The sequence below is a fragment of the Cherax quadricarinatus genome, chromosome 9 (genome assembly GCF_038502225.1).
Source record: "Cherax quadricarinatus isolate ZL_2023a chromosome 9, ASM3850222v1, whole genome shotgun sequence".
Lineage (NCBI taxonomy): Eukaryota > Metazoa > Arthropoda > Malacostraca > Decapoda > Parastacidae > Cherax > Cherax quadricarinatus.
The window spans coordinates 39,549,247-39,562,257 of NC_091300.1; the positions used below are offsets into that span (position 1 = coordinate 39,549,247).

At 37.8% G+C, this 13,011-nt stretch overlaps 1 protein-coding gene across 1 annotated transcript in view; it reads right to left on the bottom strand.

Annotated features, from left to right (window-relative positions):
- The window catches only part of LOC128685932 (uncharacterized protein CG43867), a 1,104,857-nt gene extending 1,092,109 nt beyond the window's left edge, over nt 1-12,748 (bottom strand). Inside the window, exons 1-2 of the mRNA XM_070083118.1 lie at nt 12,653-12,748; nt 11,982-12,044 (exon numbers count right to left, since the gene is read on the bottom strand). Of these exons, the coding sequence (XP_069939219.1) occupies nt 11,982-12,044; nt 12,653-12,748 (159 nt within the window). The remainder of the gene's footprint in view (nt 1-11,981; nt 12,045-12,652) is intronic.
- Nucleotides 12,749-13,011: the final 263 nt, after the last annotated feature.

The following is a 13,011-nucleotide window of genomic DNA, read 5'->3' on the forward strand; positions in this document are numbered from 1 at the left end:
CAACCCCACCAAGTGCAAAGTCATGAAGAGGGGAAGGGCAAAGAAGACCGCAGACGGAGTACAGTCTAGGGGGCCAGAGACTACAAACCTCACTCAAGGAAAAAGATCTTGGAGCGAGTATAAGACCAGGCACATCTCCTGAAGCGCATATCAACCAAATAACTGCTGCAGCATATGGGCGCCTAGCAAATCTCAGAACAGCATTCCGACATCTTAATAAGGAATCGTTCAGGACCCTGTACACCGTGTACGTTAGGCCCATATTGGAGTATGCGGCACCAGTTTGGAACCCACACCTAGCCAAGCACGTAAAGAAACTAGAGAAAGTACAAAGGTTTGCAACAAGACTAGTCCCAGAGCTAAGGGGTATGTCCTACGAGGAGAGGTTAAGGGAAATCGACCTGACTACAATGGAGGACAAGAGAGATAGGGGGGACATGATAACGACATACAAAATACTGAGAGGAATTGACAAGGTGGACAAAGACAGTATGTTCCAGAGATGGGGCACAACAACAAGGGGACACAGTTGGAAGTTGAAGACACAGATGAATCACAGGGATGTTAGGAAGTATTTCTTCAGTCACAGAGTAGTCAGGAAGTGGAATAGTTTGGGAAGCGATGTAGTGGAGGCGGGATCCATACATAGCTTTAAGCAGAGGTATGATAAAGCTCACGGTTCAGGGAGAGTGACCTAGTAGCGACCAGTGAAGAGGCGGGGCCAGGAGATTGGAATCGACCCCTGAAACCTCAACTAGGTGAGTACACACACACACACACACACAGTCAGTACATGGTTTGAGTTTCCAGTGTAGTTACTATCCATGCTGATGTCACATACTTGGTGACATCAGTATGGCAAGAGAGTGCCTCTTCACAGACTATCACTGAAAAATAGATTGCCGCAGCCATTCAGTTACATCCAGTCAGCCTCGGAGCCTACTTGTGTCGAAGTAGCATTATAAACGAGTCAATGGTATGCAGGAGAGAGGGGTTTGGGAGAGAGAGATCACTTGGCTCACATTTTAGGTCATTGCCAGCGTTTACTGCCTGGGTGAGCGCCTGCCTAGCCTGGCAAAGTGTGCTGTACTTGCTAGGTTAGATGCCTCATTAACCGGCTGTAACATCATTCATCACAACAAGCACACTCCCTCTTGACAATGTACATGAATTTTCTGGGGCTTTAGTGGGGAAAAACGAAGCGATGAAACCTTCAATGCTGCTTAAGCAAGACTATGGCATTCTGGAACCGAAAACAATTATATAAAATAATAGATGTATTTTGGTCACTGCAATATAATGTACAACCTCGGCCCTTATACTAAAATGGTCGCCACAGAAATAGTGCAAAGTACAGCGTAAGTTTCCAATGCAGTTAAATATCAACAGTAAAGATTTTAAGCGAATCAAGAGAGATATTCATAAATAATCACATGGAAACTAATATCCAAATTTCTTCAATAAAAATACCAAATTAGGACAGACAGTCCAAAGGTAATTCAAAACTACCAAGAAACACTACCTTTGAAGTTAAACTGAAGAGGCATTCTCTAGTTCGAGGCCAATACCAGCACAAAACTTGTCTAGTTATCATCATTGCAGGGTCGAAGTCACTTCAAAGTGGCACTCAGGCATTATAGTGTGAACAGCAGAATTTTGAATTAACTAAAACAGACCAACAGAGCCAAAAATAATTCAGACTTTTTTGCTAAATAAGTTTGATCAGCGTTTATGATTTAAGTGTGCATGTAAGTTTTGCTTAAATATTGTGTACATAATTTTTTTTAAATAGTTGAATGTCACACAGATGTAACAGGCACATAACAGTACACTAAGGAGTCACTAAGCTCGTAAAAATTAAAAACGCGATTTTCTTTTGGCAGTGGAATTTGGAATTTCTGTACAATCTAAGAAAAAAATATTTGACATTTTTTAAAGTCCAACTTGGTACAAAAAAATCTATAAAAGAGGAAAATTGTGAAGTACAAAGCCTAAACTGAATACAAAAATACTTCCAGTTAAGATACGCTAAAGCCGATCAAAAAATGCATTCTATAGTTATTACATGCAAACAATTCATTTAATAAAGTTTGCAATTTAAAATCCGCATTGCTCAAAGTGAATGTCAAGCTTTCTTTCAATAAAGCTTACTAAAAGTTTAAAGCCTACCAGTAAAGGTATTTTCCAGTAATTACTCAAACCAACAATTTAAAGTGATTTACAAAAAAAAAAAAAATTAAATTTGCGCCTCATCAGTCTAAACTTTTCGGGCGACCGTCTTCTTATGGAATGAATCACCGTTTATAATTTGAAGTTGGTAAGACAAGGCATTCTTTTGTCACTGAATGGAAATCAATATAATTATTTAATAAAACTGGCAAATTGGGGCTTATGCAGTCCAGTAACAGTGAAAACCTTGCTTTCTGGAGAGAGGGAGAGAAAAAAAAACACTAGGGCTGAAAAGTTGAAGCCTCACATAAACTAAAGTTAATGGGTACTGGTCTACTGTAAGATGCATCGTCTATTAAATATTGAAGCCATTCACTAAAGGTAGATTCAAATATATTTAACGTGATTTAACGGGAACAAAAAAAAATTGCACACAAAATTTGCATATGTGCATCAACACATTCGCCAGCGTCGAATAAGACGGCACCTTTTTAAAAGTTGTTGGAGACCTTCTAGGAATCTTGGAATGACTTACAGAACTTTGGTCACAGGACATTTCGTCTGGAATGGACAGGTTTAGTTCGTCTATATAATTTGAATAATTTTTCAGCACTCAAAGAATGCTACCAGAGTAATGACAGGGATTGAGGAATAAGGGAGTGAAACCAGAATGGCGTCTCTAGAGATTTACTTCCCTGATTGCCACCAAATTCTCTCAGGATTGAGTGAGTAGGAAATGTTGGTTGTATTTATCATATGGATTATATATAAAAATATAACTGCGACTAGCCGAGAAAAATATATAAACACAAACAATTAACACTCCTGTGGTCAATAAAGTGATTGTTTCGCCACAATAAAAGCAATATAATACTCATAAATACTATTCACTGCTAGCAATAGACCCTTGGTTGTCTTCAAGAGGGAACTGGACAGATACTTAGTCAGTGCAGGATCAGCCGGGCTGTGGTTCGTACGTTGGACTACGTGAGGCCAGCAGTAACAGCTTAGCTGATCAGGCCCTGATCCACTGGGAGACCTGGTCTTGGACTGAGCCGCGGGGGCGTTTATCCCCGGAATACCCTCCAGGCAGATCACATATGACTACTACCACATCTTATTATATTTAATATAAGACTGCAAACATAATTATAATTATATTTGGGAAAAATTAATTATTAAATATCCCCTTTCCATTAATGATCATGATAAACACAACAAGGGAAACAAAAAACCACACCCTTAATTTAATTATAATCTTCCCCAAATTTGTATTATACAAGTTACTAGGCATACTGTCGTTACCACAGACGTTATTCCCTTCCTTGTTACTTCTATATCATCCAAAAACCAGGTAGTCCTAAAGATAACTGCTTAACCCTACTATATAGAAAATCATATTTTATAATCTAAATACACATGTACAATTTATGGATACCCAAGGCAAGAATAACAACACGCCTATTTCCTAATATCACTGTAACCATGAAAAGTGCCAAAATCTGTGCCTACAGAGCCAACCTTTTTTCTCCAATTGTTTAATCCTCTAGGGCCAAATATTCTAACATCTTGACCACAGGCAGAGATGATGGTGACAATCGTGAGCGACATGTGTTACACCCACCCATTAGCACGGCTGAACGCACAGAGTAAAACAGTATAATATCTGTCAGGAACAGGATAAGTGTTTCCTGACGCGGGTCTTAGGTATTACCTGAAGTTTACCTGGAGTTCCGGGGGTCAACGCCCCCGCGGCCCGGTCTGTGACCACAGCTAGAGCTTTTGGTCATTTGAATGAGGATTTCAGCTGGCCTACCGATCTACTTCTTTAAAAATAATGGTTATGATTATAACCATTATCTCATTTTACGATCGTCTGCTACACATTAATAACCTTCTCATTCAAACTAACCTACACAAAAATTCATAACACTAAACGACTAATTACTTGTTACCTAACCATTAACATATAAATAATTGTTAGTTTAGATTATATATAAATATAATCTAACAATAATAATAAATCGTCCCAAAAAGTTCTACCCATTAAAAAAATCCTAAATATTTTGCTAACTTTACTGTATAACCATTCAAATTTTATTAAACACCATTTTATGAGCATCAGAGCACCTTACCAATATATAATAATTCTTCCAAAACTGATACAGTTCTCTCTCTCTCTCAAAAAAAAATGAAAATAATGCTTACTTTTCCTGGCAAAACTGCACAAAGCTCATTAAATCTTATAATTAAGTTGCTCTACAATTACCAATATACACTTTGAACCATCTTAGATCTTCAGAGAATATCACAGCATAAAATAATGTAATATTACAAACCTTTACCTATGACAATACTAACTTAATAAAAGTAAACAATTTGTGAGCAACAAAACTAGGCAGCCTAGCAGCTCAGAGTTAACATTCACGATGATCTTTATAAACAAGTTAAACTGCTAAAATCTTATTATATTTTATTAACAATGACATAATAAATAAATGCTATACTCCTAGGCTACATTACAAACTTGACATGTTAAATTTTCCAAGAATCTTGCCCTAGTTAACTAATTTGAAGCCTATCGGAAGAGGCCTTCTCGTGCTATAAACAGAAGAAAAATGAAACTTAGGAAGCACAAGACAATAAAAACTAGCTACCTCTTAAAGGTCTCCTTCCAGGGATACCTAATAAGATTACTAAACCATATAATATACCGTCAGTGATGTATTTACATGCGAAAACACGGAGACTAAAATCTACGTTACTATTTGGAGTTTATGACAGTTCTTTTTTTCTTTTACGTTTAGCGTCCCACAGGTCTATATGAGCAGCGGCCCCTCGTTAATTACCCTCTAAATGGGTAATTAACAAGAATATATCAAGGATAAGTTTATGCAAGGTAAAATAGTTAAATATAAAATGTTAAACAGTGAAATGAATCACAGGGAACTCAGTAACAAACTCCCGAATTAAGCCTGAATGCCTTCCACATCCCCCCCCCAGGCGCTGTATAATCCTCCGGGTTTAGCGCTTCCCCTTTATTATAATAATAATAATAATAATCGGTAACAAACTTCTTAGGTTAAAAAACAATAAGAAAAATATCAAGATTAACATGACACAGATGAAGGTAAATCAAGTGAGGGAAGAAACAATTAACGAGGGAAATATAATTTCAAGTTGAAAAAGCAGATATGAAGTGAACTAATAACAATGGAAGAAGTTTCAAGAGAACAAGATTTGATTATTAAGAGTAACGGACCAGAACACTATAAATAACTAAGGCTAACAATAATTTTGGAACACATAGCAGAGGAAGAAACATGTTGAACTAAGATAAACGAGTCATGAAACTGTAGATAAAAACACTGCAGAAAAAGAGGAACGAGCAAATAAACAAAGGATCAACACAGCAAACGTGAGTAAAATGGGAAATGGAAACTACCACAGGTCATTAAAAAAAAAGCTGATCTAACATAATTTTAATTTTTGACTGTATACCTGGAGAAGGTTTCGGGGCTCAATGCCCCCGCGGTCCTAAAGTCACCTAAAGTCAGGTACTGACTTTAGGTGCCTGTGCAAAGCCTTCTTGAAGACAGCCAGGGGTCTATCGATAATCCCCCTTATGTATGCTGGGAGGGAGTTGAACAGTCTTGGGCCCCTAACACCCATTCTGTTGTCTCTTATCGTACTAGTGGCGCCCCTGCTTTTCATTGGGGGGATGTATCGTCTGCCGAGTCTTGTTTTCCCAGGGAGTGGTTGTGTGCACATTTGGTGCTAATCTCTCTAGGATTGTCCAAGTATATATAATCATGTCTCTCTCCTGCCTGCAGAATAGTTCTTGCATAAAGTACCTTCAAGATCAGTTGGATGGTTAACAGGTTATTAGCATGTACAATCTGTAGAAGTCAGTAACAGATTCTGGTATGCAGTCGTATATTTACATGAAGTGCCACTGTAATGGGAAGTGGTGCCACTGCAGAGCGCAGTGGTATATAAAGTGCTTACGTGAAGTCCAGCTGTACAGTACATGCCGTGTAGTCTTGGTAATTTCATGCATTACAGTAACGTATTAGTAAAATATTGTTATCTGTGTCAGTGTAAAGGCCAATGGACTGGCAACAATATTTTGCTTCTTATTCCTACCACAGATTGACCTTATTCAGTCATGGGAGCTAGCAGACATACTTGGAAACAGTGACCACAGTATCAAGTGGTTCACCATAAATAAAAAGTATATCCTAAATAACACTATAATGATTCCCAGTTACATAGCAGCTAACTTAGGTAAGATGTCCAGAGATATTAATAACATTAATTGAATCGAAATGAGGAAATGTGGGGGCAGATGTAAAAAAAACATTCTAATTATGGATAACAACATACCAAGAAAGATAAAACGTGAAAAAGATTAAAAAAGCCAGGCTGGATAGTTGAAAACAAAGGCAATAAATTCACTAGTAACCCCTCTGACCATGCTAAGTACATACATGCACTTGCAGAGTGAAAGCCAAGGGGAGGGGGGAATAGGAAAAAATGCTGAAGAATTTGAAAGACGAGTCGCACAGAACGTCAGATGTGATTCAGTTCTTCAGATACGTCAGTAGGGAAGCAACGATGGGACCTGTAACTAGCGATAATGGCAGAATAAATTAATAACAGGACTACGGCTTGTGCACTTAACGCAACCTTCTGGCTCGTATTTTCATTTGAACATGACACCAACTTCACCAGACCCCAATATCGCTTTTTAGATGCTGATAAACTAAATATTGACGAAATTAGCAGCCCTAATATAATAAAACGTCTGGAGAAGCTGAATACTGTAACAAATGTCAGTTTTTTAAAACAAAGTAGATACCGTATTACGCAGTATTATAGAAAATGTGTATAAAAAACGCTCCATATGTAACGTCGGTTTCGGGATTTGTTCTGAAACCGGACGGGTATTAGTCCTGAAGAGCAGCCAGCAGAGGACAGGAGCAGGTGAGGTGTATTTTTGAGTCAGTACCGGGAAAGTGGCGGCTGGAACAAGTCGTCATGGTTTGGGGAGGGGTGATTTTGGGTAAGTCTGTGCCATAGGTTATTTTATTGGTTTTGGTGCTCTCATGTTTACCTGTAAGGCCCTAGTGTGCAGGGGCCTGTGTAGTGAAGAGTACAGTTAATAGTGGTTTGCCTGTGGGTTAAGAGGCCGGCAGAAGGAAGGGGAGGGATCATGGAGCCTCCCTGTTTATAAATGTTTATCTGTTTTAACCACTAGTAGCAGTGTGCTAATGTGAGTACTGGGTAAAGGTGTACTGATGTTTGATGATTTTTGTATGTAGTGGGTAGGTTGTGTGTTGTAAAAGTATGGCTTACTATTAGTATATTTTTTATATACGTTAATTTTTGTGCCCTTCCTGTTAATATAAATAGATTATTTACTTTATGCTTTTGTAAAGAAACAAGCTTATCCCTAGGTTGGTTTATGTGGTATAATAGTTTACATGCCCCTAGACAGGCTGTTTACCCCAAGGCGCCAGGGCATTTATGTAATATTGTAACTACGTTACACCAAGTCACTTACTACTAACGATAATATTTAACAAACAGAAGAAGTTAATGTGCCAGTAGCCTGGAAACTAGTAAATGTTACCAATATAGTTTAAAAGGGGGGGACATTAAAATATCGTCCCATCAACGAACGGGATCGATTCCCGGCCATGCCACAGTTCGTTAATGATTCAAGACCACTTGTTTCGTGGTTTCATTAATATACAGACTGCTCGTGAAGGCTAGTAATTAAACAGGAGTAGATTGAGAACAACTCTGAGCTTACCATGGCCACGTATGTCCTCGCACCATGAATCACGCCCAGTCCTGCTGGGTGCATGGTGTTTGAGGCTTGTTGGTCCAGTGGTTAGAGCATCGTGAACTCTACATTCCCACGAGGCAGGCCAAAGCACGGGATCGATCCCCACCCATGCCGTAATTTGTTAAATATTTTTATTACTTTTCTTAACGCATCGGCCGCTTCCCACCCGGAAAAGAAAAACTTTCATTTCCATACACTCCATCACTGTCTTGCCAGAGGCGTGTTTACACTACAGTTATAAAACTCCAATATTAACACCCCTCCTTCTGAGTGCCGGCACTGTACTTCCCGGTTTCCCTGAATCTTCATAAATGTTACCTTGCTCACACTCCAACAGCACGTCAAGTCCTAGAAACCATCTGTCTCCATTCGCTCCTATCGAACACGCTCATGCATGATTGCTGGAAATCCAAGCCTCTCGCACACAAAACCTCCTTTATCTCCCCTCCAACCTTTCCTAGGCCGACCTCTACCCCGCCTTCCCTCCACTACAGATTTATACACTCTTAAAGTCACTATTTTGTTCCATCCTCTCTAAATGTCCAAACCACCTCAACAACCTCTCCTCTGGTTAATAGTTTTGGTAATCCTGCACCTCCTCCTAATCTCCAAACTACGGATTCTCTGCATTATATTCACACCCAATAGAGCTAAGTGTTGTTCGTGATCCGAGGACACTCGTGGAAGTGGTAAGCTCAAGGCTAATTTCAACCACCTCCCGTTTGAATACCAGCATCCACAGTTAAGTGGTTAAAGCAATGTGAACGTTCTGTCTTTTGAGGCAGGAGAATGTGTCGCAGGATCTAATGTCGGCTGCCCGCAGTTTTGTGTGTATATACATACATAAATATATAAATACACACTCACAGTGTCGTGCCGAATACGTAAAACTTGCTATTTTGGATTAAATAGCAACGCACTTGCTGAATAGGGCAAGCGAAAATTTGTGTAAGCAATAATATCGTAAAAATCATTCTGAACCTAACAAAAAATATACATTTCATTGTGTATATTAAATTATTGTAAAGTTATCCACAATATATTTAGCTGAATTAGGCTAAATTAAATTGTGCTTGTTATAATAAGATTAGGTAAGTTTTCTAAGGTTCTGGTACAAAATTATTAATTTTTACATGAACATAAATGAAAAAATATATCTTTAAACGTACAAGAGAAAATTTTAGAAAGGATTTAATTTTAAATGAGCTCTTGGTAATTGACCAATTTTACCTATTCGACACACGCGCGCACACATTCTACAAGATTGATGGACTGAACACATCGACTCCAGGCTGAGGGACTGATTACCTCAAAATCCTTGTTATATCTTCGAAATTGGTCATCCTGTGTTATTTAACTAATGTAAGAGAATATGTTCATCACTTAATATTATAGCGTGAAAGTCCCCGTTTATAGCTAAAATAGAGACTTTCGGCGTTATATTATTATCTGTTAATATATGAAAAATACCATGGTATTATCGCTATTTTGTTATTATCACTATTTTGTTATTATCACTATTATTTTATTATTGTTAGGTAGGATTTCTTGTGTATATAGAGTTCAAGTCTCGGAACCATCCGGTGAATTGTTTATGTCCGGCTGGCTGACGTTTGGGTCAGCTGATCCAACCTGACGACACGTCAACAGACTGGCAAGTAGTTAGTCCGCTCCCAGCTCTAGCCCTGACAACTGATCGTATATTGGTTCTTACGGTGTACAGTTTGAATGGTTTTGAGAATTGGACTCTAGAGCTGACTCAGTTTGTTCCTAATTGCTCTGAAAGATTCTTTTGATATTTATATTCTTGGTCAGTTCAGTAATCCATAGAGATACTTTACGGCCAGTTTCAAAGGTCTTGTTAAATCTTGTACCTTTTGTATTTTGAGTCTACAGTCTTGTTAAGACAAAGACGTAAATGTTATTGAAGTCTTAATTACAGGAAGAATAATTAAACTTCCTTATTAATGTGACATTTCCATGATTTTGAACTAAATGTATATGGTAAATTTATTGTACAAAGTATTAAGTTACATTAACTACAAAGAGAAGATAAAGTATTGTATTTAAATACTTTAATAAATTTGAATATTATTCTATGGAGTTTCCCAGTTGAAATTATTTCCCCTAGACTCTAAAATACCTTTAAATAACTCGGATCCAAAAATCTTGTTGCATAAGAAATAAATGGTAACAGGCCACATTCTAAACTTTTTTATAAAATTTCTTATTCGCAACACTCCTCCTCTTCTTACGCCTATCTACTTTGTATTGGACTGAAGAAGCCACTGTGTGGCGAAACGTTTCCTGAATAGAGATTCCCATATGTTGCATAAGTGTCTCAATCTTCAAACCTTTCAAACAATTCATCACACACACACACAATTATATATATATATATATATATATATATATATATATATATATATATATATATATATATATATATATATATATATATATATATAGGGAGGTGCCATGTCTAGAACTGTCCTGGGGACCCTCATCCTCAGAGAAAAGAATAAACTTGCTTCAGGGAAAACTCAAGGTTCTCCCTGAAGCTGTTTGAAAATTTTCTCCTACCAAATATATATATTATATATATAATATATACATACATATATATGGTATAGCCATGAAATTAAGAAACAAGTTATTTTAATTCATTTACCAAAATGCGGAAGGCCAGGACTCGACCCTACGAACGTTGTACCGCCTCGTGAGACAACACAGCGTACGCATCACCTTTACCACTAAGCCACCGATCCTACAAGAACCACAGCACAAAGCTGTGTTTTACCTTGTTGAAGCGGGTATTCAAACAGGAGGAGGCTGAAATTAACCCTTGAGATACCACTGGCATGAGTGTCCTCGGACCAAGGTAAAACGCATAGCTTTGTGCTGTGTACTTGGTTCTTGTAGGGTTGGTGGCTGAGTGGTAAAGGTGATGTGTATGTTGTGTTGTCTCACGAGGCGTTACAACGTTCGTAGGGTCGAGTCCTGACCTGCCACAGTTTGGTAAATGAATTAAAATCACTTGTTTCGTGATTTCATTGCTATATATATATATATAATATATATATATATATATATATATATATATATATATATATATATATATATATATATATATATATATATATATATGGTTTTTATACCTGAGGCGTTCAACAAGTGTGGGGCTATGGTTTTTATGCAGGACGGTGCAACCGTGTCATACCTACAAATCTGTAGTTCAGTGGCTTAAGGACTGTAAAGTGAGGTTCTTTAATGACTGGCCAGGCAATTCCCCAGAATTAAACCCTATTTGAGAACCTCTAGTCAATAGCAAAACGAAGTTGACTGGGCAAGGATATCAGTTCCATCCCACAACTGGAGGCTGTTCTACATGAGGCATGGAATAATATACCTCCCCAAACCCTCAAGAATGTGTGAGAGTCTTCCTTAAACGGCTGAGGGATGTGATTAAGCGTAAAGGACTACTAAAACCTCAATAAGTGTGTAAATATATGTATTACAATCTTTCATGGTATGTGTGTGGGGGAGGGGCGGAATAATGCCATGACTAGCACAGTAATATATATATATATATATATATATATATATATATATATATATATATATATATATATATATATATATATATATTACATGCCAACTGTTTACCTTTCTCGTGAGATTGGGAGGGAGAGATTTTACAGTAATAGACAATAGCGATCATCTCGTTTCGTGTTCCGACTTTAAAAAGATAACTAACATATCTGACCCACTTCTGACCTTTCTCGGGTGCACATCAGAGGAACAGATGAAGAGAGGTGCGCATCTATTACACACCATGATGAATTCCACACACGTCCAGGACAGAGGACATGCCTAAGTCATATCTGAACCTTGCTAAGAACAAGGACACGTTCATGACATGTCTAAGTCTTGCTAAAAACAAGAAGAGGACACGTACCTTCTCCTCGGCCTCCTCCGCCCTGGCCTCAGCCTCCACCACTCGCTGCTCCAGCTCGGCCAACTGGGGAAGTAAACACACTATTAGTAACCGCAACAAACATAACAAATTTGTACGTGGTTAATTTCAATGACTCACAGGATGGAAATACCGAGTCTAAAAAAACATCTGGTTATATATGCAAAAAACATTTCAATACGTTCCAACACTCCCTTTTTGCGTTGATTCATTTAATGGATAACAGGTAAAATATATGTGGAAAAAACTAATACTGATCGTTAACAATAAATCTGTATACTCGGGACTGATGGCTACAAAAATACTAAAACTCATAAAAATTAATTGATCATGCAGAATATATGCACAGTGAGATGTATGTCTCTCAATGTATATACACTGAGAATTTAATCACTGCTTTATGGGTTAAAGCCAGGGCTGAGCGCTAGCTAGCAAGGCCAGTGTCAAAGATTAAGGTTTTGAGATAAAAAAAAATGCTTTTTGGAAGTTTGTACAATGTACTAAGATTCTGTACAATGTACTAAGATTCAACAAGACCTGACATACAAGAGTTGTTGTTTTTTCTTAAGTTAAACCTAAATATCTGACCTAACATTTGGTGCTTTTTCAAAAAATTTTTTTTTTCAATCTAAAAGGTATTAAGAAAAACATACCTGTGATACTGACCCTTTTCCATTAACATTCAAGAGTTTTGTTAAAATAAAGTTAAAACTTTGTACTGAAATACAGCCTGTAATAATAACAGCCATCGTGACAAGACATCACATATTGGAGATCATCTAAATGATCATCATCGGCAGTAACGTCTTCTGCCTGCAGGATCCTGTAGTTATGTCTACTTCCCTCAGAAGTAAGTGGAAGATCAATCACATCATTCACAAACAGAATGGCCTACACCTGCGCTGGTAAAAGCTTCCAAGATCCATCGTCCAGCTGGAGAAGGATCCAGTAGGGTGTCCTTCCCCTTGCTCTCCTGAAGTCCAAATGGAGTGCGGCATCTTGATCGTAGATT